This window comes from Molothrus ater, chromosome Z, assembly GCF_012460135.2.
Source record: "Molothrus ater isolate BHLD 08-10-18 breed brown headed cowbird chromosome Z, BPBGC_Mater_1.1, whole genome shotgun sequence".
NCBI lineage: Eukaryota > Metazoa > Chordata > Aves > Passeriformes > Icteridae > Molothrus > Molothrus ater.
Window position 1 is genome coordinate 34,404,814 of NC_050511.2, and position 25,674 is coordinate 34,430,487.

The 25,674-nt window shown below is 37.1% G+C and overlaps 1 protein-coding gene across 3 annotated transcripts in view; it reads right to left on the bottom strand.

Moving 5' to 3' along the window:
* The window catches only part of PRUNE2 (prune homolog 2 with BCH domain), a 104,733-nt gene that overhangs the window by 14,839 nt on the left and 64,220 nt on the right, over positions 1-25,674 (bottom strand). For 2 of the 3 annotated variants that reach the window (XM_036403231.2, XM_036403232.2), the window contains 4 exons: positions 11,813-11,892; positions 10,715-10,915; positions 6,270-6,446; positions 2,036-2,138 (listed from right to left, as the gene is read on the bottom strand). In XM_036403231.2, the coding sequence (XP_036259124.1) occupies positions 2,036-2,138; positions 6,270-6,446; positions 10,715-10,915; positions 11,813-11,892 (561 nt within the window). Of the gene's footprint in view, positions 1-2,035; positions 2,139-6,269; positions 6,447-10,714; positions 10,916-11,812; positions 11,893-25,035; positions 25,186-25,674 lie in introns of those variants that run through there. The other variant, XM_036403233.2, reaches the window with a different exon arrangement.

Here is a 25,674-nt window from a genome sequence, read left to right on the forward strand (position 1 = left end):
AGTACAAGTGTGTAAGTATGTATTAAAATATGACAAGACTTTCAGTTATGGAACATGACAGTCTAAAAATGTCAAGGGAGCAAGAGCTCCCTTGCAAATTATACCTATCTAATAATTTCTTATTATTTTATAATAATGGCAATTTCTTCATTATTTGAAAGGATGGACAGAAATTTTCTCATTGACTAGAACAACTAAATCACTCAGAAAGCAAAGTGATGGTTTTGTTTTCAAAGTGTAGTTTTTCAAATTGAGTTTATTTTAAAAAATTTTAATCCGTGGACTAGCTTTAATCTGACTTCCAGGCAACCACAAATTAAAAAGTAGATTTTTTTTTAATGTGGTTCTGCATTATCTACAAAAACTGCTGTAGAAGCTGTTTCAAGCATTTTCACACAAATTCATCCCTTCAAAGACAATTTTACAGAATTAGTTAATATAAAAAATAGGAAGAAGATAACTGGAAATGTGAAAGGAATTCAGATGGGAAAGGAGCTGTTGAGGATGGTTGTTAATCAGAAGCTAGAGGTAGCTTACATGCTACCAGAAACATGCTGTATAGAAAAAGAGATTCAGTGGTTTGCAGGTCTCTCCAGATCCCTATATAATTCAATAGTAAAGAATTACCAAATATTTAAAAATATCAGTTACTGTATATTTAGCAAACTGTTGTACTCTCTCTCTTTCCATGCAGACCTAGAATGGAAAGAAAGAGTTGAACTTTCTCCTTTTTCTTCTTTTCTTGGAGAGACTCAACTGTCTACAAGCCTTAAAATAAGCTGCAAGTTCACAGCCAACATGAACTCACATTTTTATTACTACTCCAGAAAAAGTGACTTACAAAATTGACTTCAGCAATATACTTAAGCCATGTGGAAAAGGCTCTTAAGGCTTTCTCTGCAAAGTTAATTTATCACCAGTTCTATCTGAACAAGGGTCTTGGGTGAAGACAAAGAACAACTATTGAATGTCAGTCATGGTTACAGTTAGCTTTGTTCCTTATTTATCAAGTTAAAACCGCTGAAGTAATTCCTTCTTCTCTTCTGAATCACTGAGCATTGTGTGTATCAGTTACTATAGATCGCATTGAGTTCTTAGAGCCTAGACCAGGCAAATGATACCAGTTGTTCTGACCACAAACTAAAACACTGAGTCTTGATTTTCACACATACAGACAATTTTTAAGGCACTGGCTGCCAACAAGTACATCTTCATAGGCTGGAATATTAAGGGGACCTGGGTCTGTGCCTTGTAAGCTGCAAATGGCAAAGGCCGTGTCTCCTGCTGGCTTTAAATATTACTTACTGCATTTTAGCACAGAAAACATTGGAATGATTGATTTTTTACAGCTGTAAGAGGAAGTAGCTGCAGGCACTTCAGGAGAGAGTTGCCTTCAAAATTTTGGGCTGCCAAAACAATTGCTATTAGGAATAATTTTCCTGTGATAGATTTGGGGTTATGTGTCCAAATCTGTGTCCTGCTCAACTGGCCCCTGCCACTTCTAGCTGAATCAGAAGCAGCTGGAGTCAGGAAGCATAGTTAGAGATGCTTGTGTCAGCAATTGCCATTTATCCTGTTTTTAAAAAGCAAGTGTCAAAAAAAGGCTCAGTAACTCCTAAACCAAAGACAGCGTATATTAAAAACATGTTCAGGGATACATCATAATAATAAACAATGAACAGTGAAAAACTGTCTAAGCCCCTGCTGACTGCTCTCAGCAAGACCTGGAAATCATTAGTGAAACTGTGTAAAGACTGTAGCCCCAACAAGGTGAAGATATCGCACTCCTTGGCTTTTAGAGAGATACTAACAGTCAGACTTGGTCCTGACAAATACACCTTAAATTGGGAAGATGAGTAGGTAAAGGATACCAAAATAATACCCCACTGGGCAGTTTATCTAAAACTGCTATTTTCCTTGTCACTCCCCTTCTAATGGCCAAAATTACCTCTTAAGGAAAGACAGGTTACCTCTCACTGCATTATTCTGAGTACTAACTCAAAAGACTTTGTCACATTGCTCACATATCACTCACAGGAAAAGATTTTCCATGACATAGTTGTAATCAGCTCGACTGCTGTCTGGCAAGAAGCATGCCGCAAACACAATGATAGCATTCAGACCATCACCATAGTATCCTGTGGAAAAAAAAATGAAAAAGCATTTTTATCTTTTCCAAAAGCTTTTAACAGGATAATTTTTTTTTAATCCTGTAATAAAGCTACTATGTGTACTGCTGAAGCATCCCAGAATGCTTCATACCGAAGGTTTGAAAATATATGAACTATTATAAAGTGATAAAGAAGTTGGACAGTCAGCTAAGCTGAATCCTCAAAAAACGCACATACCACAACTACTAGTAAACTTTTTACAGTGACCAGCAAAAAAACCTTCTAAGGCTTCTACTACTGGTTCATTGCAGCTCTATGGCAATCATGTACTGAATGCTCACCTCACACTGAGGAATAAGGGGGTGAAGAAAATATCCTGCATTTGTTGTCCTGAAAAGTTTGAATTAAGTTTGGCAAAGTCTTGCAGTCCAATCTCAGTTGGCCTGTGCACCTCCAATGGCTTTAGAACATTATAATTATGACTGCACTCCACTTTCCCTTAAAAGCTCCTGGGGATCAGTTAAATCCTTTGCTGCAAGTTTTGTATAAATTACTTTTTAACCTTCAATGCTCCAGTTGTCCAATACTGGCATTCTCTGGGCTGCATCACTGCCTAATGATAGCTGTTAATCTTCAAAGCTGTAGCACTACCATTCCAGGGCCCAGCACGGTTGCTTATTATCCAAAAGAATATGCTTCTTTTTCATGATGGATTAATGTTGGTTAATTGTCTCCACAACCCTTTGCAGCTGCCATGGATTTTCTGTATTTATCATAAATAATAAATAAAAAACATTCCTGCATTTCAGTTGAAGGTTTTGCTTAAAGGATACATGCAATAAGGAGGGGATTTATAAAGATGCCATAGGAATGGCTGTAGGTAGACAGCACTAGTGATGCAGAGACAGAGGACAGATATACTCAGAGAACACTCAAAAACCTTTTGAGTCTAGAAAAATGAGACACTAAGGGAGAGATGATAGTATTTGTGAAGGAAACTTCAATTCCCCTCAGGAACATGTTTTTATGACAAAAAATTAAAGGCTAATACTAACACTTAAACAACCTTTGCAAAAGGAGATTCTAAGACTTTTACAGTGCTTTCTGGATACTGGAGAGCAACATCCAAACCTAACTAAGTGCTTATGAAATTCAAGTCCTGTTTTCAGCATGTATTCTTATTCAGCTAGATTATTTGGAATTGTGCTGGTTTCAGCTGGCAGAGACTTTGTTTTCTTCACAGTGGCAAGCATGGGGTTGTAGTTTTGATTAGCACTGAAATCAGATGGCTGACAACATAGAGATGTTTTAATTATTGCTGTGCAGTGTTCACAAAGCACCAAGGCCTTTTCTGCTTTTTATACTGCCCCCCACCACTCAGAGAGCAGGCTGAGGATCCACAAGAACCTGGAAGGGGAAGGGGACACTGCCAAGACAGCTGGCCCTAACTGACCACATGGATATTCCAGACCATATGGCATCATGCTCAGGAGAGGAAGAAGGAGGAAGTAGGAGGGGACATTTGGAGTGATGGCCTTTATCTTCCGAAATGTTTTGTGTGATGAGGACCTGCTCTCCTGGAGATGGCTGAACACCTGCCTGTCTTTGAGAAGTAGTGAATGAATTTCTTGTTTGGCTTTGCTTATGTGCACAGATTTTGCTCTGTGTATTAAGTTGTCCTTATCTTAACCCAAGACTTTACACATTCTTACTCTTCTGATTCACCATGTGGGAGTCAGCAACTGAATGTGTGGGGCTTGGCTGCCAGCTGGGTTTCAACAACAACAGGCAAAAGCAGTATTTCTCTCCCCCTCAGGTTTACAAATAGGGAGGACACTTCCTTCCTTCCTTCCATAAATTTAATAAAATTTTAAAAGACTTTATAATAAAGCAATCTGTCCAGCTGGCAGGCTCAGGAATTTGGCAGTAAGAGCGCATTATGGCAGGGGCATCCACTAAATTACATAGCACAGTTTGCAGTTCATGGAAAGCAAAACAATTATGTGCAGATGCTAACTAACAACACACAGAAGAAAAATCCACAGATAAATCTTAGCCACTTTTTCTCACACATGCTTGAAGAGAAGGAATGTTCACCCTAGGGACAAGTGTATTTTAATTCATCACTAAAAGCCAATAAAAGCCATTTGCCCAAAATCTCAGTTAGACTAAAGCAAAGAAAAAGATCTCTAAGAAATTTCTCCATCAGGATATATTGAAGACAATCTCAAACCTAGGCTACCAAATCTACTCTCCCCTTTCCTATTTTGTGGCTACCACATAGGTTCTGCATTTGCTGTTATCTGTCATTTGGTAGGGAGGAATGTTCAGTAGATCTTTGAATCAAGAAATGCTTGATTTGACTTCCTATTGACTAATTTTAGTCAGAAAATATTATTATTCTTGAGATTAAAGAAAAGACTCCTGGCCCTCTAAACACTCCACTGAAGTACTGCCAAAGGGAGCTTCATATGGAATGGGCCTTGCTACCATAATGTAGAAACTGGTTGAGTTGTCCAAAGTTTTCCACATTAGATGCAACAACATGATTTTGTTTCCTTGTCTTCAATCTGCCACTTCATAAATGCAGAATTTAATCCAGTCCTTAACTTACTTTGATTTGCCTAGATATCAAGAAAAATTTCCAGTTTAGCCAGCAGCGGGCTGAAATTTATTGTTAGATCTTATACTGTTTGTTTTACAATGACTAATGCTATTGACTAATAGCAAAACAGCCTTCCAAAAGTAAAAAACCCTAAATGCTCTTTATCTTACATTTGTGATCTAACAAATCATCAGACATGTAAAATTTGAATTCATATTATTTCATACTATGAGAGTTGAGCTGAATTACCTAATCTCTCATTAAACACTGATTTTTCACAAAAGCTGATATAAACATAAACTTCAACATCTAGTAGGAAATATACAAGCTTTTACCACAAATGCATATTGACTAGTTTACAGCACACAAAAATACATAAATAAACAACATTAGCAAGGCCCAAAAGTATTTTGTGTTTGTTTCCTAAATTAAAATTCCCATCTGGGCGTGTTTGCTAAATTGTGTCACATTCACAAATCTTTGATGGTAGTGTGCTAGTAGAAAAAGAGTTGAGCCCTAAAAATCTTTACTAATTAAGGTTAAACCTTCTGTACATGAATAGCTGTAGGCTAGCATTTAGCTGCTTTTAATGTAAAAATTAACCATCATTTATTTCTGTAATTTTACCAGACATAGGCTCAACACCGAAAACATTTTAACTTCAACATTTTAGTATCTTTAACTGATGCTGCAGACCAACAACACTGTGAAAAAAGCATCCTCATATAAACTCATAAATCTTACCTCTGAGATGCTACACTGCCTGTCTCAGTTTTTGCAGGAATAAAACAACTCATCTTAACCTAATACCTTGCTTAACAGATAGCAAAGAGTGTCTCCCAAAAATACAGAATCCAAAGATAATCCAATCTGAGACACCAAGGAAAAAGCACTTAGAGTAATACCTACCCATTTGAATTAATTTACATGGAAATGTACTAGTAACACTGAAATTATGAATTCTCTAAGGAAGATGGGAAGCAGATAAGCAAATGAGAAAATATAGCAAGCACATGGTGCCATTTTCCTCCTTTTCTTTGATATATCATTTGATAGTTATTATGCTCCTGACAACTATAAATGGCAGAAAAATAGCATAAGGTGGGTAGCCATATGAATGGAAGCCCCATCATTTTTCTTTTGCCACTCTACTTGTTTAGATCTGTGCAATCACATACATCATTCAATAAATCACAGAGCATTACACTTCCTCACACAAAAGGTTTTGTCAAAACTCACCAAATAAAGTTTTCAAAATTTTATTTTGCTGTAAGTCAAAAGCTTTTTTCCTTGTCTGAGACAGTTTTACCTTACAATGACCAGATTGTTCCTGACACAAATATGTCAGTATGCTGCTTCCAAAATAGCTTTAAATTTAAAATTCTTATTAGTCATTGCCCCATTGAATTTAAAGCCTGGCTGACTTCAGCCAAAGCTGAAAAATAAATTTTCTCTCCCCATGTCAATATGATAATGGAACAAAAAATAATTCATGATCAATAAAGCATGAAATTTTTTACATCAATTTTAAAAATGCTTACAGCTGCTCCTACCTCCATGTGAAATGACCTTTTTGTATGGTTCAATGACTCTCATATCAATTCTCTGTTCTTGTTCTCCAATAACCACTGTTCTCCATAACCTGTTGTCCTCTCGCTCCTCTTCAGCAGAGTACTCAGGGATTGATTCAGACTCCTCCTGGGAAGCATTCTTAGCAGCAGTCTGCTCTTCTGAAAAGGGGAACTGTATGTATTACTTCTTCCCGTTAAAGCTCTAAATATTTTTGCTGTTATGTACATTTGAGATAGATGACTGAAAATAACTGCATTTTTACTGTTCTGGTATAAATAAGAGCAGAATGACACATATTTGAAGTATACTGTTCTTTCTAAAACATTATTCTGTCTCTGCAGTCATAAGAACAGAATTTGAATTGCAAGTCAGTAAGGGAGGTAACAGTAAACAAAGAGTGAGATACATAATGACATACACAAGAATACATAAAAAGCTGCAGGCATTCTATTTGAAAATACTAAGAAGATCTATGAGAATTAAGAATAAACTCAAAGGAGCAATTTTAATTGACAAGAACTAAAGAACACAATGTTTCATAGGTGCCCTCAAACCTTTCTATGTGTTGGGTTACCTACAGATGTACCTCTCTGATTAAGGCTTCTTCTTGAACTACTACTAATACAAACTGAAGCATATGATCCTCAAAACATCCTAGTTTATCATAAGAATTAAAAAAGTATCTATGAAATCAGAAATATGATAGTATACTGCATGTATACCACATATACTACATAGAAGCCACAGGCACATATACATACATGCACTAACTATTACTTTGTAAAACTGAATTCTCCAATAAATCCTACCAATAATTTCACCAGATCTGTAACAAACACCAAGTTTCTCTAACCTGGCAAAAAAAGCTTCTAAAAAAGATAGGTTGAGCACATATTTACTGCTACAATAGGACTAACAAAGTCTGAATTTCTAATGCTGCCTGTCTTGTATTTTCTGTCCCTAATACAAAATATTTTTACAGAATTATACTGTATATAATATATACTATATTATAGAAGATGCGCCTCTCTGAGGTAGATTCTCTCATGTGCAATGAAATCTGAGTCTATAAACAATTCTCTACTTTAACTAGTTCCTGCCTGATGGAATCCTGAAAGAAAGGAGGAATATTTCACCTCTTTCCTCACTGTCTAAGTAGCCAATGAGTTAAAAACATACTCAAATAAAATTGTATTAATGGTGGAAACAGGGATGGAAAATCAAGAAATAAATACACATGCAAATATAGTGTGACCATGTAAGCCTTTTGTTCCCTAAGAACTCCAAATGAGTTTGAGGAGATCTAAGGTTGGAAAAAAGGACAGTCTGACAAAAAAGTGGGGTTTTTCAAGTATAGTATTTCAAATTGATTTAACAGCTGCTGCTCAGCAGATTATATACTGAGGAACTGAAGAATATATTCATGGTTTCCCAGGGCACAATGCTCATGATGTTTAACAATAGCATTCAGCTTTGAAATACCACGTATTCTGTGACACTGGGAATAAGGTTACTAAATGCATAACCCCACTACCTCCAAACCCAGGTATCTTAATGCAATTTTGTTGCCAGTTTTGCAAAGGTACTGTTGGTAGCAATATGAAAATTACATGCATACAGTCAAGTTATGCAAACTTTGGCAGTTTGCCCATTCCTGCATCCTATATCCTTATACAGGGTCTCCACAGGACACTATTATGCAGCTCAGGTACTTTTAGAATACAGATGGGATTATCAACACAGCCTACAAAGACTGTCTGGTCAGCTGATTCCTTGTGAAGTACAAAGAACATGACTGAGGCAGAGAAGTATAGCTGGCAGAACGAACTTTAATAAAAAGAGGCTGGGCTATATACATGGCTGACCAATGTTCAAATTGTATTTGGGGTTTGATTTTTTTTTTTTTTGCTTGGGTTTTTTGTTGTGCTTTTTTTGTTGTTGCTTGGTTTTTGGGGTTTATTTGGTTGTTGGGTTTTTTTTGTTTGGTAAATCTTAAGACAATAATAGTTACTAAAACCCTGATAAAACTTACAATGTTGAAATTGGATATATGAATTATTTTTTAATAGAAATGGTACTAGACTGCCTCTTCCTGATGAAATAGCTCTCCTTTACCGCCTGGAGTGTTGATTTTGCAGAGGAAGATGCGCCAGTGTTAAATTCACAAAGGAAATAAATGTCTAATAAATAAAATAATAACCATTCTTACTTTATAAATATGCTGATTGGAGAGAAGGCCTTCACTGATACTCATGTATGGCTTTCAGAAATGAATTTTTTTTTTTTTTTATGTCATCTAAATCAATGATCATAAAAAGCTGATTTCAGAAACTCACATGGCTTCTGAAGGGAATGTTGGAATGTATGGTATTAGTGACTAAAAAGCCCCAACCCATGAAATTGATGATCAACCAATCTCTGAACAAGTCAGGTGCTAGTTCAAGACAAGTATTTTAGTATTTCTGCTCTAATCTTCCATGCATATTGCAGTTGTGATAATTGTTCTTCACCATTCATTTGAAAAAATGGATCTCAGTATTAACTTATAATACAGAGACATTTTTCAGTGATGAGGTGAACTCCTGAGCCATGGTAACAGTCTTGTTTTTCTCAGTTGTCTTTTGTAGTTCAAAGGTACCTTCAGCAGTCTGATCATGACAAAAGTCACTGTTCTTTCTGGTCTCAGCAGCTATGTTTTTCTCAGTATTTACTTTTCTGGGTTTGGCAGCAGTTAGAAACATTGAACTGTGGGAGATTACTGGTAACATCATGATGAGTGCATACCAGCTATTAGTAGAGTACAGGAGTACAAAGATAATAAAGGCTATTTACCATGCAAATAAGCCATTCTTCACCAGTTCTTATGACTATAATCTTAGCTATCAGATTAACATTACACATAGCCAACTTCTTTTATTGCTGGCTTATTTTGATAAAATGTTTTTGTTTTGGTCTTTTCTATTCTTTTCATGGCTCATCTCAGTCGAAGGTATTTTTACTATTAACTATCTAAAACTACACAACTGTATAAATGTCACCAAAACCAGAGGGACCCTGGGCTCTTCACTTAAGAGTTTGGGGAAATTGGTCTAACTCTAAGAACCAAACAAATCATCACATTTAGAAAGCAGGAAAAAAAAAACACTGGGAGGAAATGCCATCCATACTGCTACCAAAATCACTGGAGTTACATTTAATTACCTGAGGGTTTAAAGGAAACATCTGTTCTACTGCAGACAAGAGACTTTTTCTCTCACATGGTGGTCACAACAGTCAAAGCATGTGAGCCTCTGGGTGTGTGTTAGTTTTAACCTTCAGTGTAAAATCTTCTAACTATCAAGCAACTCATCACCACATTCTGCATCTACCCATAAGGAAATCATCCTCCTCATGAGAAGTAACATTAGAGATGCTAATGCATGAGTGAGTACACAATAATGCCTCTTTGGCAATACCACTTAAAATAATGCAACTGCTCTTGTATGCTCCAGCAACCTCACTGGTATTAGGGAAAGTAAATGCATGGGAAAATTCACTTTGAACTGATCCATTTTTAAAGTTTCTTTCTGCTCTCAGCTGTAAAATGTTCACACTTGTTTTTCCCTCAAATAGCTTGTGAACTGTTTGTATTTACGTCAGCAATTAAAATTCTTACATGTTTATGTTTTATAAGGTACTAGCAAGGAACAGGAAACACCCTATTTTGAATAGCATGAAACTAAGTAAACTGAGTAAAACTTCTACATCATATTTCTCCAAGAGAAAATCATTAATACGTGAAGAAAGAGAGAAATTTCCATTGCACACTTCAGGGTGCATCTGTATTGTACAGCTAGCCCTGCTGAGAAAGGACATCAAAATTAGTGGAACAAGGAATTCCGTTCTTCCATCACCTGAGCTTTATTATGCCATCCATATACCTTCCATATCTCAGGTTTCCAATCATGGGAATAAAGAGCAGACCTTTCTTCCTAACAAAAGACCTCTCTGCACATTGTGTCTGCCTCACTAATATACTGCAAGATCTTTGGTGCAGCCAACATATTTTGCACAAAGTTAGATTCCTAAATATGGCCAATGTAACTGTAATCTGGAGCTGGCCAGAGCTGCAAGACGCTGCAGTTAGCTACAGCTAGCTACAGCAACAGTCAGCTGCCCTCTCCTTCTTGGAAGAACAAGACAATTGTTTTCAGACAAGTCCTGTGGTACTGGACAAAGACAGGACTTTGAATTTCATTCTCTCTAGGTAGCTCTTACTTTATTAATTCAGCTGAACTATTTCTTTCTGCACTCTGAATAAACAGAAGGATAATAATTTACAAAGGAGGAATAAAAGTTAAAAAACAGTAAAAACAGACAGTAAAAATACCTAAAAACAAAAATGCCTAGCATTGATGAACCCTACATTTACAATGTAGACCATTACCTTGTCCAGCGTATTCAAAAGAGTCAGCTTCATCAGGAGTGTCAAGGTCATCTACATTAATGTCAATTTCATCGGGTGTATCCAAATTATCATCAGACAATATAGACCCTTCACTCTGGTCCAATGAGAGATTGATGTTTGGAGCAGTGAGCTTTATCCTTCTGGGTTGGGAACCATTAAGATCAAGCGAATTGGGAGGTTCTGAATAAAAGAAAAAAAAAAGAACAAAAAAGAGAAAAAGAACTGTAGCTACTTCACATACAATTAATCTCCCAGGTACTCAAAAACTACCTTTAAACACAGTGGGACAGATCAATTTTAGTAACACCATGACATTTAAGACTATCTAACACAAAACACAAATATTAGCATTAATATCTAATGAAATGAAACAAAAATCTACAGGAACAGCAAATGTAGTTCAGAGCTCTTAAATTATGTTAAATCCAGAAACACTTTTTTGCAGTCATCAGACAAAATGAGGTTTTGAACATGCTCTGACCCACAATATTTAAGAGCTTGAAGGGCAAATATAAATCATTTGAGTTATGAATCAAGACATTGCTGAGTTCTGGGAAAATCTCTATGAGTTAAAAGCCATTGTAAATATTTATTTTCTCATGCATTCAGTGCTGATTTACAACTACTTACATCTCTAGCTTTAACCATATAATACCTTACTCAATATGGTAACAAATAAAAAAAATCTCTGAGTCTCTTAATCAGTCTTAAATAGAAGTAGTATTCAACAAGACAAGAGCTAGATATAACTTTGCTCCTTGCCTCTGTCTTGTATGGCACATTTCAAGTTGTTCTGCTTAGTTCACTTAGACAGAGGTCAATTATAGAATACATAATACAGACTATTAAACTTTACAAGGACTAAACAAGTGATACCAATGCCCAAGAGAAAATGTCACACTGTAATTATCATTTCTCAAGTGAAGAAGATAATTGACTAAATAAAGCAAACTCAATGCTTTTTTCTTTTTAACATTGAACTGATTCTTTACCAGCACAGAAATATCATTCTCACTGCATAATTAAATGCCACAGGAATAAGGTACAATTAAGAAAATGAGCAAGAGCTTTTCTCACCAGGTCTCATCTCCGCAGAACTGGGGCTTTGTACACCCTCAGCTAAGGGGATGTCCATTCCCACATCCTCTTGTACCAATCTGAGAGGTAAATACAAAGGAAGATCTTAAAGAGATGTACAGCTCATGATCTTATATAGAACTGCAATTTCCTCCAACATAGCCAGTTCAGAAGCCTGAATACAAAACTGATGTTGCAAACAGCAATATTTCTCATTTTACACAAATTAAGATGGTCTTCAGTTATCAAGCAAATGGGAGACATCACTGCAAGGAGCTGCAGCTACTCTTTGTAAAACAGTATATTCCTGACTGAATGCACAGTTACTGTATAGTAAAAATGAGTAGGTTTTCCCTTTTTTGGTATTATGTATCTTACAGCAATTCTGATCCAAACCAGTAATAGTGATACAGGTAATCTGTCACACTGAAAAAGTTCAGAAAGTAAAAAAGTGAGAATCAAAACTGCATCAAAGATTTTCAAAGACTAAATTGTTGCAAATATCTTACCTAGACCCCATTTTTAGGAAGATACTAAGAAATGACGTTTAACATACATATATACCTACATACACACATACGTACATACATAAGACAAGGAAAAGGCACTAAGTGGTGAAAATAGCAACAAAGATAGTTAAATGTTTAAAGCAAGTTGACTTGAACCGTTTTTATGTCTACTTGTTATTTAAATATTTTACTAAATACTTGCTGGAAGAACAGTTCAACTGCAAACAGGACACAACATTTTAAATTTTCAGGACGGTTTTAGCAGCTACCAAACTATCTGCAAACACATGACTTCAAGAGGGTTTCATTTTCTTTATCATGATACTTTTAGTATTTTATTCTGCACTACTGTTCCAAAATCTGCTTTCTTTCCCCCCCCTCACAAAAGCTGAACAACAGACTCTTCTCTGAACTTTGACCAACAGAACTGTGATGAGATCAAAGCTGGTAGTTTTCCCTGCAATAGCATCAGCTAGTTATGTTTTTAATGATTCAAGTGACTCAGCTGAACAGATCTGAATAGGTGTGGCTTACTGCTCTTGCCGTTTCTTCCTGCCCTCACTTTCCCAATGAGGAGGACTACACTTGTTGTATTGCACTAAATAGTTTATTTAGTTGTTGTTTTGCACTGGGTGATGGGAAATTTGTACTGAGTATGGTATGTCATGTAGATTGTTATTTTCCCTTCTCCCATCACATGGTTTATCCCTCATGCACCCCCTGTTATACACACCTGGTGGTCTGTTCCCTGGTTACCCCTCCCCTCGCCCCTCCCCAGGGGTATCCCATTGGCTGTGGTCCTCTTTCCCCGCCCCTATCCTGGGGTATAAAAGTCCACTGCAGGAGTATTATGCCCTCTTCTCCACCTGGGTGGTCGTGGGCACCAGAAGCATCCCATCCCAAGCCAATGAACAGGACACCTGTCCCTACGTGGAGAAGAGCGCTTCTCGTCTTTTATTTTTGTCTATGCAAGACCGTGTGGGCTAGGGTTTGAGCTAGCCAGACTGGACCCATACAACAGTCCAGAGACACACAGATTCTTGCACACCCTCATTTGATTGTGTCCAGACAAGACCCTTGGGTCAATCACTGTTTCAAAGTGGGAGTATAGTTTCTGTGATTTATAGTCATTTCATATAAATTATATATAAATGTGCATACTCAGGGCTGCCAAAGGCTTCACTGTGCCTAAATTGAAAAAGATCTTTACTTCAAACCCCGCGAAATCAAATTCCCAGTACAGACCAGCAATTTTTTTTGATGAGACCATAGGGAACACAGTTTTCCATGAGACCATAGAGAACACAATTTACAGCTATGGTCAAACATGTTTGTGCTGCTCAGCCTTCAACCAAACCTTGTCTCTCAAGAAAAACTGATTTTACTAATTTTGATTTTATCCCCACATACTGTATAGTATGTCTTTCATAAACACAGAGATGAACAGCCTAATGATTTTTACAAAACATAGCGATTCTGGAATATGTTTAATTACTGTTAAAGAAGGCTTGAAACACTTTCTCTTAGGATACACAACAGACTAGTGAAGAAATTTGATGAAAGTATACTGTTCATCACTAAAATGAAAGCACAAATTTCCTGTAAGGTACCAGTTCCTTTTTCCCCCCTACTCTGTACAATTATCTGTATTCAGAAGTACTGACTGCCACCACAACTTACATAGATAATGTAAATAAATCATTAGAATCTTTGGCTTTTTTTGTGTGTGTGGTTTTTATACAATCCATAGTAAAATATGTGTAATGAAGTCTGATTCATTCATATGAACTAATTAGAGAGAAATCCTAATTAAAAAGAAGCGCTGTAAGTAACAGCTGGCTAAGGCAAATAACTGTAGTGGAAAGGGTGTGGGGAGAGCATGAATATTTCTAACCCATTTTAAATTCAGATTTGGATTTTATGTGAGGTTTTATTAACCTTTTAAAAATAAAACCATGAAGAGTTCTTCGATTAAACCAGCTCAGGATTAGTCAGATGATAACTTATGGGTACTCAAGGGTTTATATTTTGGTTGGAAAGAATACAATTTTGGTACTGTCATTCAAACAATTAATTTGTGATATTTCTTACAGCTTTATCAGACCAAATGGCAATCCCTTACCTGCACAACCTTTGGGAATTACTGGAGGAAAATATTTGAAAGGAAATATTCAAATCTGTGCAAAAACTAAGGTAGAGCAGGACAGTGATATTTCAGGCTTTCTGTATTAAAAAGCGACTCTTTTCTCTGTATTAAACAAAAAAATTGTTTAAGAAGGAAGATCATCTTTTCCTCTGTATGAAAAGAGCATGACTGAGTTTTATATACTCTATGCCTACAGAAACAGTGACAATTATAATCTGCAAGAAAGCAATTTCCCACAAGTAATTAATTCACAAATTTAGAGCTGAGTAACATTTTTGCAATGCCCAAAACAGATTTATCCTAAATCATGATGTTTCTAGGATTACCTCAAGACTGCTTTTCTCCCTGTGGCATCTTTTTTAAACTTTTTTTCCAACACATATGTACTTGAGTTGGTATTGTAGCTTTCTCTAGGGCCTCTTACACTTTCACAACAAAATTTTGAGGTATTTTTCTTCTTTCAGTGGGACCACTGCAGCTGAGTTAAACCAGAATTTTTTATCATATTTGTGAAGAAGAGTATATTTCTAGGTATTAAAAGCTGCATGTGAAACACTTGTTTGAATTTCTTATAAAATTCAGCTACAAGCAGTATACTCAAAAAATATCCCTACTACTGGATTAGTTAAACAGCGTTAGAATTTGTTGGAGTACTTCTAACTTGATTTTGTTGACACAGTGTTTTTAATGTCAAAAATCTGTACTGTTCATATTGGGTTATTAAATTTGGAAAGTAAGACTCTCTGGTCCTACAAGAACTGGGTCAAAGCAGGAATTTAAAAAGTCCAGTTGCCAAAAGCACTGCAGACGCAAGGTTCTCCATTTTATCTTCAATTACATAAAATGCTATTGCCTTTCAGAAGCTTTTTATCAGAGATTAGGTTTCCTGGGTTTTTTTTAGTTTGTTATTTTTAATTGTGTCAGGTTCTTATGTACTGTCAAAACCAGTCAACCGGCTTTTTGGAGAAGAAAAAGTCTGCCTTGGGAGCTAGTCTTATTTTTCCAAATCCTTTGTGCTTTACTCAAAGACATTAAAGATTCCTTGCCAGACACACACACCCCTTAGGTTCAGTGAAAGTTCTTCATTTTCATACGCCACAGTCAATATTTCACTCATAAATTAATGGGCAATACAGGCATATTTAAAATGGTAATTAAATATCTGTGATATTGTGCCCCAACATACGGCTTCAGAATTGCTGTCACTGAGAGAATGAGGAGCATATGGATGAAGATTGTTTTCTACAGACACAGCTTCACATTTTCTGATGGATTTTGAGAGCATGTTCTGCTGAGCAGCTCAGCACCTTGCAGAGTAACTTCTGCGTGTGCAGAAGCTCTCAACAGATCTCAGCAGGAACCCTAGCAATGGAAGTCAGACTCCAGAAACTTTAAAATAGAAAACTACCTCCTCTTCCTTTCCCACAGACTACTTCATATGCTTTCAAAATTCTGGCTTATAAAATTCCTTGCCTTACCGTAAGGGTGCAGCTTGGAACATAGATGATGCGGACAAAATATTAAAGAAAGATATATTTTTTTTAATCCCCTTTTAATGAATGCTTCTATTGAAGAAATAAATTAAGTTACTTTAGAAAGCCCATTCTATTCAGGTATGATTTACTGGATTGATAAAAAAAGGATCTTGGAACAGAGGTCAAAGTCAATTAAGGTTTTTTGTATCATAAATGACTTCTTTTATGTTGTACACAGACCAGTCATTTAAGGATCAGCTGCGCTGGGAATCAAGTTACTGATTATTTGCTCTGATATTCAGGTCTATGATCTTGTTCAGAAGAAGCTGAACCCCCCTCATTTCTCAAAGGCAGATCAGAGACAGATACCAAATTCATTTGAAAGGAGGAGAGGCAGGAGGCTGAAATACTTTCTCTTTTTTTTGGTTCAGACATTCTTACAGATCAATAAATTAATAAGCTTTAAATAATTCTTAATGCCCTCTCAAATCAGTATTTCTCAAAATTAAAGTTATCCTTCCTGACTTTTCTAGGTACAGCAGCATTCTGCTATTTTGGAAAGAGCAGCTTTGAATATTCACAGCAATATGTCATAATCCCTATGGGCTGTGTTGCCTCACCCTTGTGTCATCTGTGATCTATCACCAGTTTCCCAAGTTGCTCTGCAGCTATTATTATCAAGAAGTTAATTTCTTTAGTCTAAAATAAGATATGCTTTTAATGCACTGCTTTGAATAAATACCTACAACATGCAAAAGAGATCAACATTAATCCAGTTGTGACTGCCACCACAATTTATTCACCAGCTGGACTTCAAAATGTATAAATTTTCTCATTTTCTTTACTCATCATTGCAGATGTTTCATCTGAAGTGGAGCCCCCAACTGCCAGGCACTTTTCCTAGATAAGTAAATCTTGTTTCCTCCGTGCTGTTACCCTTACGTAGAGAAATAATTATATTCTTAAATTTTCACAGGATTCAAAAGTTTTTTTATAAAGTTTCAAAACATGATGAATCAAAGAAATGACATGGATGAAATCACCTTTGTGCATATTAATACATGCTTGGTTTGGATACTAAAAAATGTGAAGAAGGGAGATGAAGTGCAGTGGGATGGTTATTCAGAGGCTAAGCATTTAGGCTTTTTTTATCTTCTCAAATTCCACACATATGCAGGTATACCCTGGTTTTGAATGAAGTAAGAGTCCTGCTGATAGACCACTTTCTCACTAATTTTGCAGAAAAATTGAGTTGCATTGAAGAGTAATGCAGGAAGTGAAATTTTAGGTATAAAAACAAGTAGGGGAACTTAAACTCATTGAGTTACGTTTGCAGCACACAGGCAGCACAAAGTTCTTCTCCTTTGAACCCATCCCATCCCCACCCTGTGACACCACCCTTATGCAATTACTGAGCCCAGGATAATAGAAAGGAGAGCTTGAGGGAGTGGAAATGAGAATATTTTCCTTGGAAGGTATGAAAAAGCCCTTGGCATTTATCCAGTAATGCCTGTCTACTGAGTCTCAGCACAGCTCTGTCTGAAAGTGCTTTAGCATTAAGTATTTTGCCAGAGTATGCCGTATCTTGTGTAAACCCATCTCTGGCCTGCTTGATGGGTCTCACATAATTTTGATCACCCACCTGGAAGATGTCTAACTTTTTGTAGACAAAACAAGAATTCCTTCCTACTAAGAAGCAATGAAAAGCCTTAGAAGAACCTAAAGCAATTGTTCAAATGCTCCACAAACTGCAATTTACATCAAGGATATGTTTACACAAAATGTTTTCTTATTGCTCCATTCCTCTTCAGAGCCAAAATACGTTACCAAATACATGATTTATGAGGGGTGTTTTGCTATCACCCATCTCTGTAGCTACCTTTCATGGTTTAAGCTGAGCTGGTAGCTAAGCATCTCAAAGACATTCACTTTTCCCCACCCCAGTGGGATGGAGTGGAGAATACAAAGTTAGACTTGGGGGTTCAGTGAGGAACAATACATTTGCTCAACACTCACCGAGCCATGCCAAACTCCATCCCCAAGCCACAATCAGTCCTGGTTCCCCCTTTGCTGGGAACTCCCCAGACTGTACACAAGGCATGATGTTCTGTGATCAGCTCGGGTCAGCTGTTCCAGCTATGCTTCCTCCTGGCTTCCTGTGCAACTGCTTGCTTGCAGGGCATGAGACACCAAAACTGTCCTTGACTAAGGGTAAGCATTACTTAGCAGCAACTAAAACATCAGTGTGTAATCAACATTATTCTCATACTGAATCCAAAACACAGCACTGTACCAGCTGAGAAAAAATGAACTCTATGCCAGTCAAAACCAGGAAACTGCTCCAACATTCATCTCACCTGATATAAAAGAACAGCAAAACCCATTCTGTTAGCACAACTAAACACTTCACATATTATTTAATTTTTAAAAAAGAAACTGTTTTGCTGTTTCACATTTATATCCAAACAGCACATCTTTTGCATTCTCTCATAGACTCCACACTCGTGGCTTGTAATTTCTGCGCCATTTCTGTTCAGAAAAGGTATTACAGGTTTATAGACCAACACTACAATAGCATTTTTAAAAAGAACAGCAAATGTCTATTTCCTACTTTTACTACTTGGAGTGCTCAGGTAAGAAAGTCAGTCTGTCCATTATCTTCCAGTTGTACATGTAATTCCATAAACTGTTATAACTGAGATGTGTTATGTCTGAGACCTTTAACACTGCTGGACTAACAACAAATCCTAATATAATCTACATGTGTTTGAGTTTTGATGCTTGGGTTACACAAACAGCAATGTTCTGCAAAGTCAGAGAAATGTTGGACATACTTCAGTAGCAACTGTGTCTACAGCCAATCGGAGATGCTTTAGGAAATACAGTGTTAATATACGAATTTCATAAATAAAAAGTGACAAAATACTGGGCTTTAGTGTGAAGAAACTTTGATGAAATACACAGGAAGAAATAGGGAAAGAAAGCAAGAACATTAGTCCCCAAAAATCCAAATGGATTGTGTACTAAGAGATAAAGAACCCATCAGCATCTGTACCCACTAAACCCAAAATTACTTCCTCTAACTAGTCCCCTGCTACAAAACTTCCAGACAATAAACAAGAATTTATGCAGATACCTATTCAGAGATAAAAGAGACTGCAGTGTGATTTTTTTAGGTTTAGCAGAATTAATGATCCCTAAACCGTAGAAGAGTATGCAACAAATCAAAGTGACATACACTGTGCAAGATTTAGTCAGTATCAGTCAGAGATTATGCTTCAGCTCTATCCATATACCAAGAAAATGAGTGTATTGGAAGGAATCCACTCCAGGATATCTGAGACTATAAAAAAGTAATTACTTTTCCTCACAGCTGTGTAAAATAATTATACTGTGTACAGGTGACTTGTAAAAATGGATTAATTTTATAACCTCTCAAGACCTGAATTTAGCAACCATATGTTAGAAATTAGCAGTGTTTCTATTGCTATTTATTTTTTAGCTCTTAATCACAAATTAGTTTAGGAAAAATCTATAGATTGAGTACTATAATTTATGCATAGCATGAGACTTTTATTCCCACATCTGTATGAAAAGGAAAAGAAAATAAAAAAGCTATGGTGGTTTGTTTGAGCCAAAAGGTTTATTAATCAAACATCTGTGCAAATGCTAACTCATCATTGTCATACTGCTTGCTGCCTAGTAGATTACATGCTCATAATCATATTTTACAGAAATATATGTCATTTTGAAAGCCACAGAATAAGCCATTGCTAAATATAAGCAAAAATCATAAGTTCCTTAGTTTTTATACTTCAGTTTTCATGTGCTAACATTTTGCTCCATTTTCAGCATGGGAGTTGAGCGAAAAGACTAGGCATAACAGTAAGAGACAATTTTCTTTCTGTAGAAAAATCCTGATACAGCCACAAGATTTGAAAACATGTTAAAATTCTCACTTAGAGCCACTGAGTACATTTTTAACCATTCTTTATTAAAACATTTCCTAGTCTCCAATCAAATTAATTGTTTAGTGTCTGTTTATATACCCATCTTTTCCCTTGTTCCTCTTTTTTAACTTATACTATAAGCCTCATTTTATTCCAGGAAGCTTGTCATAGTGGTAGGCTCTCCTGGCTCCTCATATCAGCTTGAGACTGCTAAAAAAAAAAGTTGCTATTCTTAAGCATATGCTGCTGCTTTCACTGCTGCTAGGTGGGCACACACTGTCTGTCCTGACCCTTTGCCAGCTCCCTCCCTGTGTCCCAGCACAAGAGAAACAGGAAAAGGCATGGAGGATGCAGAGAGCCATGAAGGGACAAATCCAAGTAACAGGGATAATGGATTTCACTAGGCTATTTCATCAACCTTATGTTCATGCCCATTGATCAGGAAGGCCTACAGAACAGATCCAGGGCTCCAGCCTTCTTCAATTATAAGTGACTTCCAGACACATGAAATAAAAATGCATCTTAACATAAAAAGAGGGAAATTGGAAGTTCCAAACCTAAATGTCTTGCCGAAATGGGGACTTAGAAATGCAAGCCAGACTGATGCTGCCAGTAGCAGATCCCAGAGTTTCCAAAACCACGTAACAATTTCATGGCATTAACATGGACAGAAGACAATTCTGTAGCTGGTGCTTTTGGAATGTGTGCAAATAACAGCACTGTCTCCAACTGTGTCTCTTACAGGGAAATGCCGAACCTGCTGGGCTCCTAATATTACCATTTTAATAATATTCTCTTAAGGCAATATTCTGTGTGCAAAAGCAGAGAGGGACAAATTCTAAGGCAGAAGTAACTTATCACATAACACCTATTTCTTTGCTTAGCATTGCACTTGTATACCACCACATAGTTTTGTCCTAAGAGCAGGGGTTGTTCTCTGTTAGGTGCCTAGATCAGCGCTCCTTAATCTTTACTGAAACAGTGGAAAATCACCAGAATTAACAACACAAAGTTGGGGAGTTTATGGGTGCTCCTCCATCAATATTGAAAGATCAGAAGGTCCAGCAATATGCTGTGTACATTCAAAGCAGTATTAGCATTTAGAAAGCATGTTTCTGATCTCTTAAGAGACGTTGTTAGTATTCCACAGATAATATTTCACATATCTAGATGGTCTGTTAATCAACAACCACTCTTGAACAAACATTACAAATGCAACATGGTAATGCCAGCAGAGAAAGTAGAAATTAAATCAATCTGATTCAAAAGATCCATAAGTACAACCTGAAAATATATTTTCTTTTTAAATGGTATTTTTAAAAATTTTTACGATGCTAGGGACATGATTCCTACCTTCCACTCTCATTGAGCGATTAATTATTCCTTGAGAAAACTCAGGTTTAGTTCCTAACTTTTAAACCAGTTTCTCTTCCTGAATGTGCGGCTCACAGTGACCATTTTCCTGCCACACTGTCCTGTCAGGACCTATCATCAGAATACCTGCAGCTCCAAATGATTTAACTGGCATATCAGAAGCACTTGAAAAAGCAGGGTGCACCTTCTACCCAGTGCAGCCATCTGCACTTTCAGGAAGTATGCTAATGATTTGAGAGCAGTTAACAGGGGAGAGGTTGCAGGATCAGAAGCCAAAAAATCTTCAGAAAGTTTTAAATTTTATACCCCACTGGACTTGTCTATTCTCCACTGGACATGTAGAAAATCCCCTCCAACTATAACAATCTACACCGTATCAAGCACATTTGTTTCCAAATGAAAACATGCTAAAATGCCTCTCACTGCTCTTAACCATTATTGAAAACCATTAGTTCTGAAACTGAGCTAGTACCTGAACTTCAGTGGCTATTTCTCTTTACCACTTGGTTTTTCTGTAGTATTGGCAATTTCTTGCATTGCTTAATGGACTTGTTTCTCTGCACGTCTGGATGATGACATGTACAGTGCTGATGACACTTATTGCCATCCTAAACTAGGCTAGAACAAAATGCTTTAACAGAGCATCTTACAACAGCTGAAGTATCTCTTGATCACATGGCAAAATGTGATGATGACTTTTAGAGCTGCTAATTACAAGAATTCACTTAACATCAAGATGCACAGATTTTTTTTTTTCATCCATCCATTAAAGCATTAGCATTTTTCTAATATTCTTCTGATTTCAAGATCAGCTTTGGACAATATGTTGATAGACAGGAAAAGATACCTGGAAGCTTTTTTTTTTATATTGTATGACTTGTATCTTTTTTTCCCCTCATACTGCTTTTCTCTGGTCCTATTTATCATCTCATTCCCTATCCTGAAAATATTTCTAGTTCCTCAAGACCTTAAATATTGTGAAATTCTTTGTCTTCTTTTCTCTCATCTGTGTCACTGCACTGCCAAATGTCCATCATCTTTTCCACATTACTGTATCAATGATTTCACAATTAAATGTTATTGTGATTTAGATTCCTAGGTGACCTACTACAAACTTAGGAATAACCAACAGCTACATTTTCCCAGTCTTGGCTATGGGTGACCTAAAGAAAAGGCTCTGAAAAGGTGTTAATGTCAAACTTACTTCCCCTCAAAGCTGCAGTTGTTGGAGATGCAATTAACAGTAGGAGAATTTAACTGACAATGCAGAATATGGAGTGGGAATTTTAGCCAGAAAATTTAAATGGAAATATCCTATTGGGTGTAAATTGGTAACTGAAATGAATTCCTATCCATACTGCAAAATTATCAGCTTGGGAAAAATAAATAAGTCCCAAACATGAGCGAGGGAAGGCTCCTAATCAGGCCACACAAGCTCTACAGAAGCAGTTAAACTGGAAAACATGCAAGCTTGCTCTGGCAAGAGGTTTTAGGAGCATGAAAGATTGTTAGACCCTGAAGCTGGCAGGCCTAAAAGGCATGCTCAAAGAGAGATGGGAGATGCAGAAAGCCACCAGTTATCTTCAGAAGCAGAACTCTGTCACTGAGTTGGAAGTGCCGCAAGAAGCAGTAGGAACATAAAAACCAGCCCAAGTGTGGGAAAGAGGAGTAATGTCAGTCATAGCAAAAATGCTGTGAAAGAGTCAGAGTGACAGGAAATGCCAGACTGAGTAAGTAATATTCAGAAGGAGAGAAAATGGGGCTCCTCCATCCTCAACATGGCACTTATATATTACAGCTAGTGAAATACATAGACAAGGTTAGCTATATTCTCTACTTTCAACAAGCAGGCAGTGGTGTATTCTGCTGGGCTACTGCCCAGCAGACAGCTCTTTAGAGTCTGCTGCCAGTGTGTAGGACACAGTCAGGTTTCACCTGTTAGCCTAAAATGAAAAAGTCCCATCTGCTGCTGTCATAGGTTTTTCGCAGGTGCAAGGCTGTAGATAAGACCACAAACTACAAGATATACTAAGAACTAATAAACAGTTAATTCTTAATATCCTGTAACAGTGAAACCACTTTCTTCAATGTCCAAAGGAAAAACAAAATAGATAAACTATGAAGTCTCTGAAGCAACTGGAATGTCACTCCTACCTACCCCTGCTTAAGTATTATTTGTTGTTGCAGGAGCACTGTCATTTTCTAGGTATTTTTACGGGACGTGATAGGAAGTGTCTCCAATACTGAAGATACAACAGTGATAAAAAAAAAAAAAAGCCTTATCAATTCTCACAGGTGCTTTCAAAAACATATTCTCATCTACACATTTTCTCTTATTAAGTTTGCAAGCTGCAACTTTTGCCCAAAGACTGGAGCTTTAAGATGCCATTTTTTTATTTGCCTTTTCCTGCAGATATATTACAAGCTGTAAATAAAACTGCTCTCCTATTATTGCTGAATTCTATACAGAGATGCCACAAAACTGCAACAGACTGCTCATAGCAGGATCCAAGTTTTTAAGCAGTGAATGTATGCAAAAACTAGATTTGTCTCTAACTACATAAATTTTCTACTATCCAGATTTATGCAAAGCCAAATAAAGAAACCAGACTAATCAAAGTCAGGAAAGAAAAGGCTATTTTAGATCTTTATACATCCCTACTCCACATAAGGTATCAGTGAGGAGCATTGCTGAGAGTGAAAGAATGAACATGGCAGCCCTTGAAGAAAGAAATGTTTGGCAGGGTAAGGATTGGTGTGCATTGTTCCCTGCTCTGACCTCCACAGTTATTTTAATGCCTCCTGATAGTGCTGCGCATCCTCCCTTTCTCAAAACAGCTTTGCTTTCCAAGTAAATATACATAAATCCAGAAATTACATCTCTGCCTGCCCATCCTTCCCTTCCCCAGCCCCCTTCGAAGAATTCTGGCTGAAGAAAGAAACAAGCCTGCATACATTTCCTTTCAATTTTGCTTTAAGTAGTCAATACTTTTACATTCTATATATTTCAATGCCTCCTGTATATCACTATCATCCCTATCATTCATGTGCTTACCATACTTGGAACTGAAGAATATTTTCATTCCTTCATCACAGACAGAAAAGCAAGTAACTGAATGAGCTGAATCAAGCTCCTATAATTAAATTTACAAAAAAATACTGCCTGCACAAACCAACTTTTGCAGTAATTGAATCTCTTACCACTGAGATTACTGCTGCATCCTTCATCAGTTAACCTTCAAAAATTACATATACTGTTCACTGCAACATTTTAAGAGGACATTGCAAAAAATTCAAAAATAATACGCTTCAGTTGATAGGGAAGAAAACCCCGAAACTATAATGCCAAGTAGCCTAAAATGAGAGCTCTCACAAACAGTGGAGCTACCAGTAATTAAGCACTTTTAAAAGCAAGACATATGCTGGCAATGCCCTTTCATCCCTTTTTGCCCATTGTATCCTCAGAGCTAGGCAAAAAAAGCTGAAAATAATCCAGCACATTAGATGATTGTGCAGTGAAGTTTTGTTTCCTAATTATAAATGCCTGTGCTCAGACAAAAGAAATCCTTCTGAACTGATGTAAGCTCCTCTCATAAAGAGCTGCAACAGAATTAAAATACAGCTGCCCTGTTTTCAGTAATGAGGTCCGGAGTGCTTTGCATCATGCTGACTAGCATTTACCCTTTTTCTGTCTGAAGTAACTGCAATAAAGAGCTGTTAATCAGAAAATCTCCTGCACATCTGCTGCTTGGAGCCAAGAGACGCTTACCTTCTGAAGACTCGAAAAGGCCTCTCTACTGCAAAAATAGTAAAGATGCTTCACTGCTGCACTTCAGCATCCCTCATTCCCTAGCAGTTTACTAGGAATACAGATCCTCCACCATTTTCTGGTCACGTGGGTAGTGGTACTGCTAAATAAGGGTGATCACCTGCCTTCACACAGCAGCTACTCGGCTTTGCTTACAGGCGCACTTCAACAAATGCAGAGCTGTGCTTCCGCCGTGAAAATTACAATTCTTTTTTACATTCCCTGTGGCGCTTCATCGGAACATCATCAAACTTTGATGCAGTGAGTCAGCCGGGCGGCAGCAAAAAAGCTCCCTGCTGCTTCATTTCACTGCCTGAGGAAAGCTTATGCTGCGACTGCATGACAAAAGTTCCTCTGGATCCAACTTATCTCAGCCCTCATTTCTGTTTGCATTGATGGCTATAGAGTACATGCAAATTTAAACAAAAAAAAACCAAAACACCAACAACCACCAGTTGAGAAGGCATGGTAGATTCTGAAAACACAAACTATGTACAGCAGGAAACAATGCCCACAGCCTGTGGTCCTGATTGCGCTTCTTAGGGAAAGAAAGGATACTTCTTCCCAGGCAGTGCAGTCTCACAGTCTCATTTTCTAAAA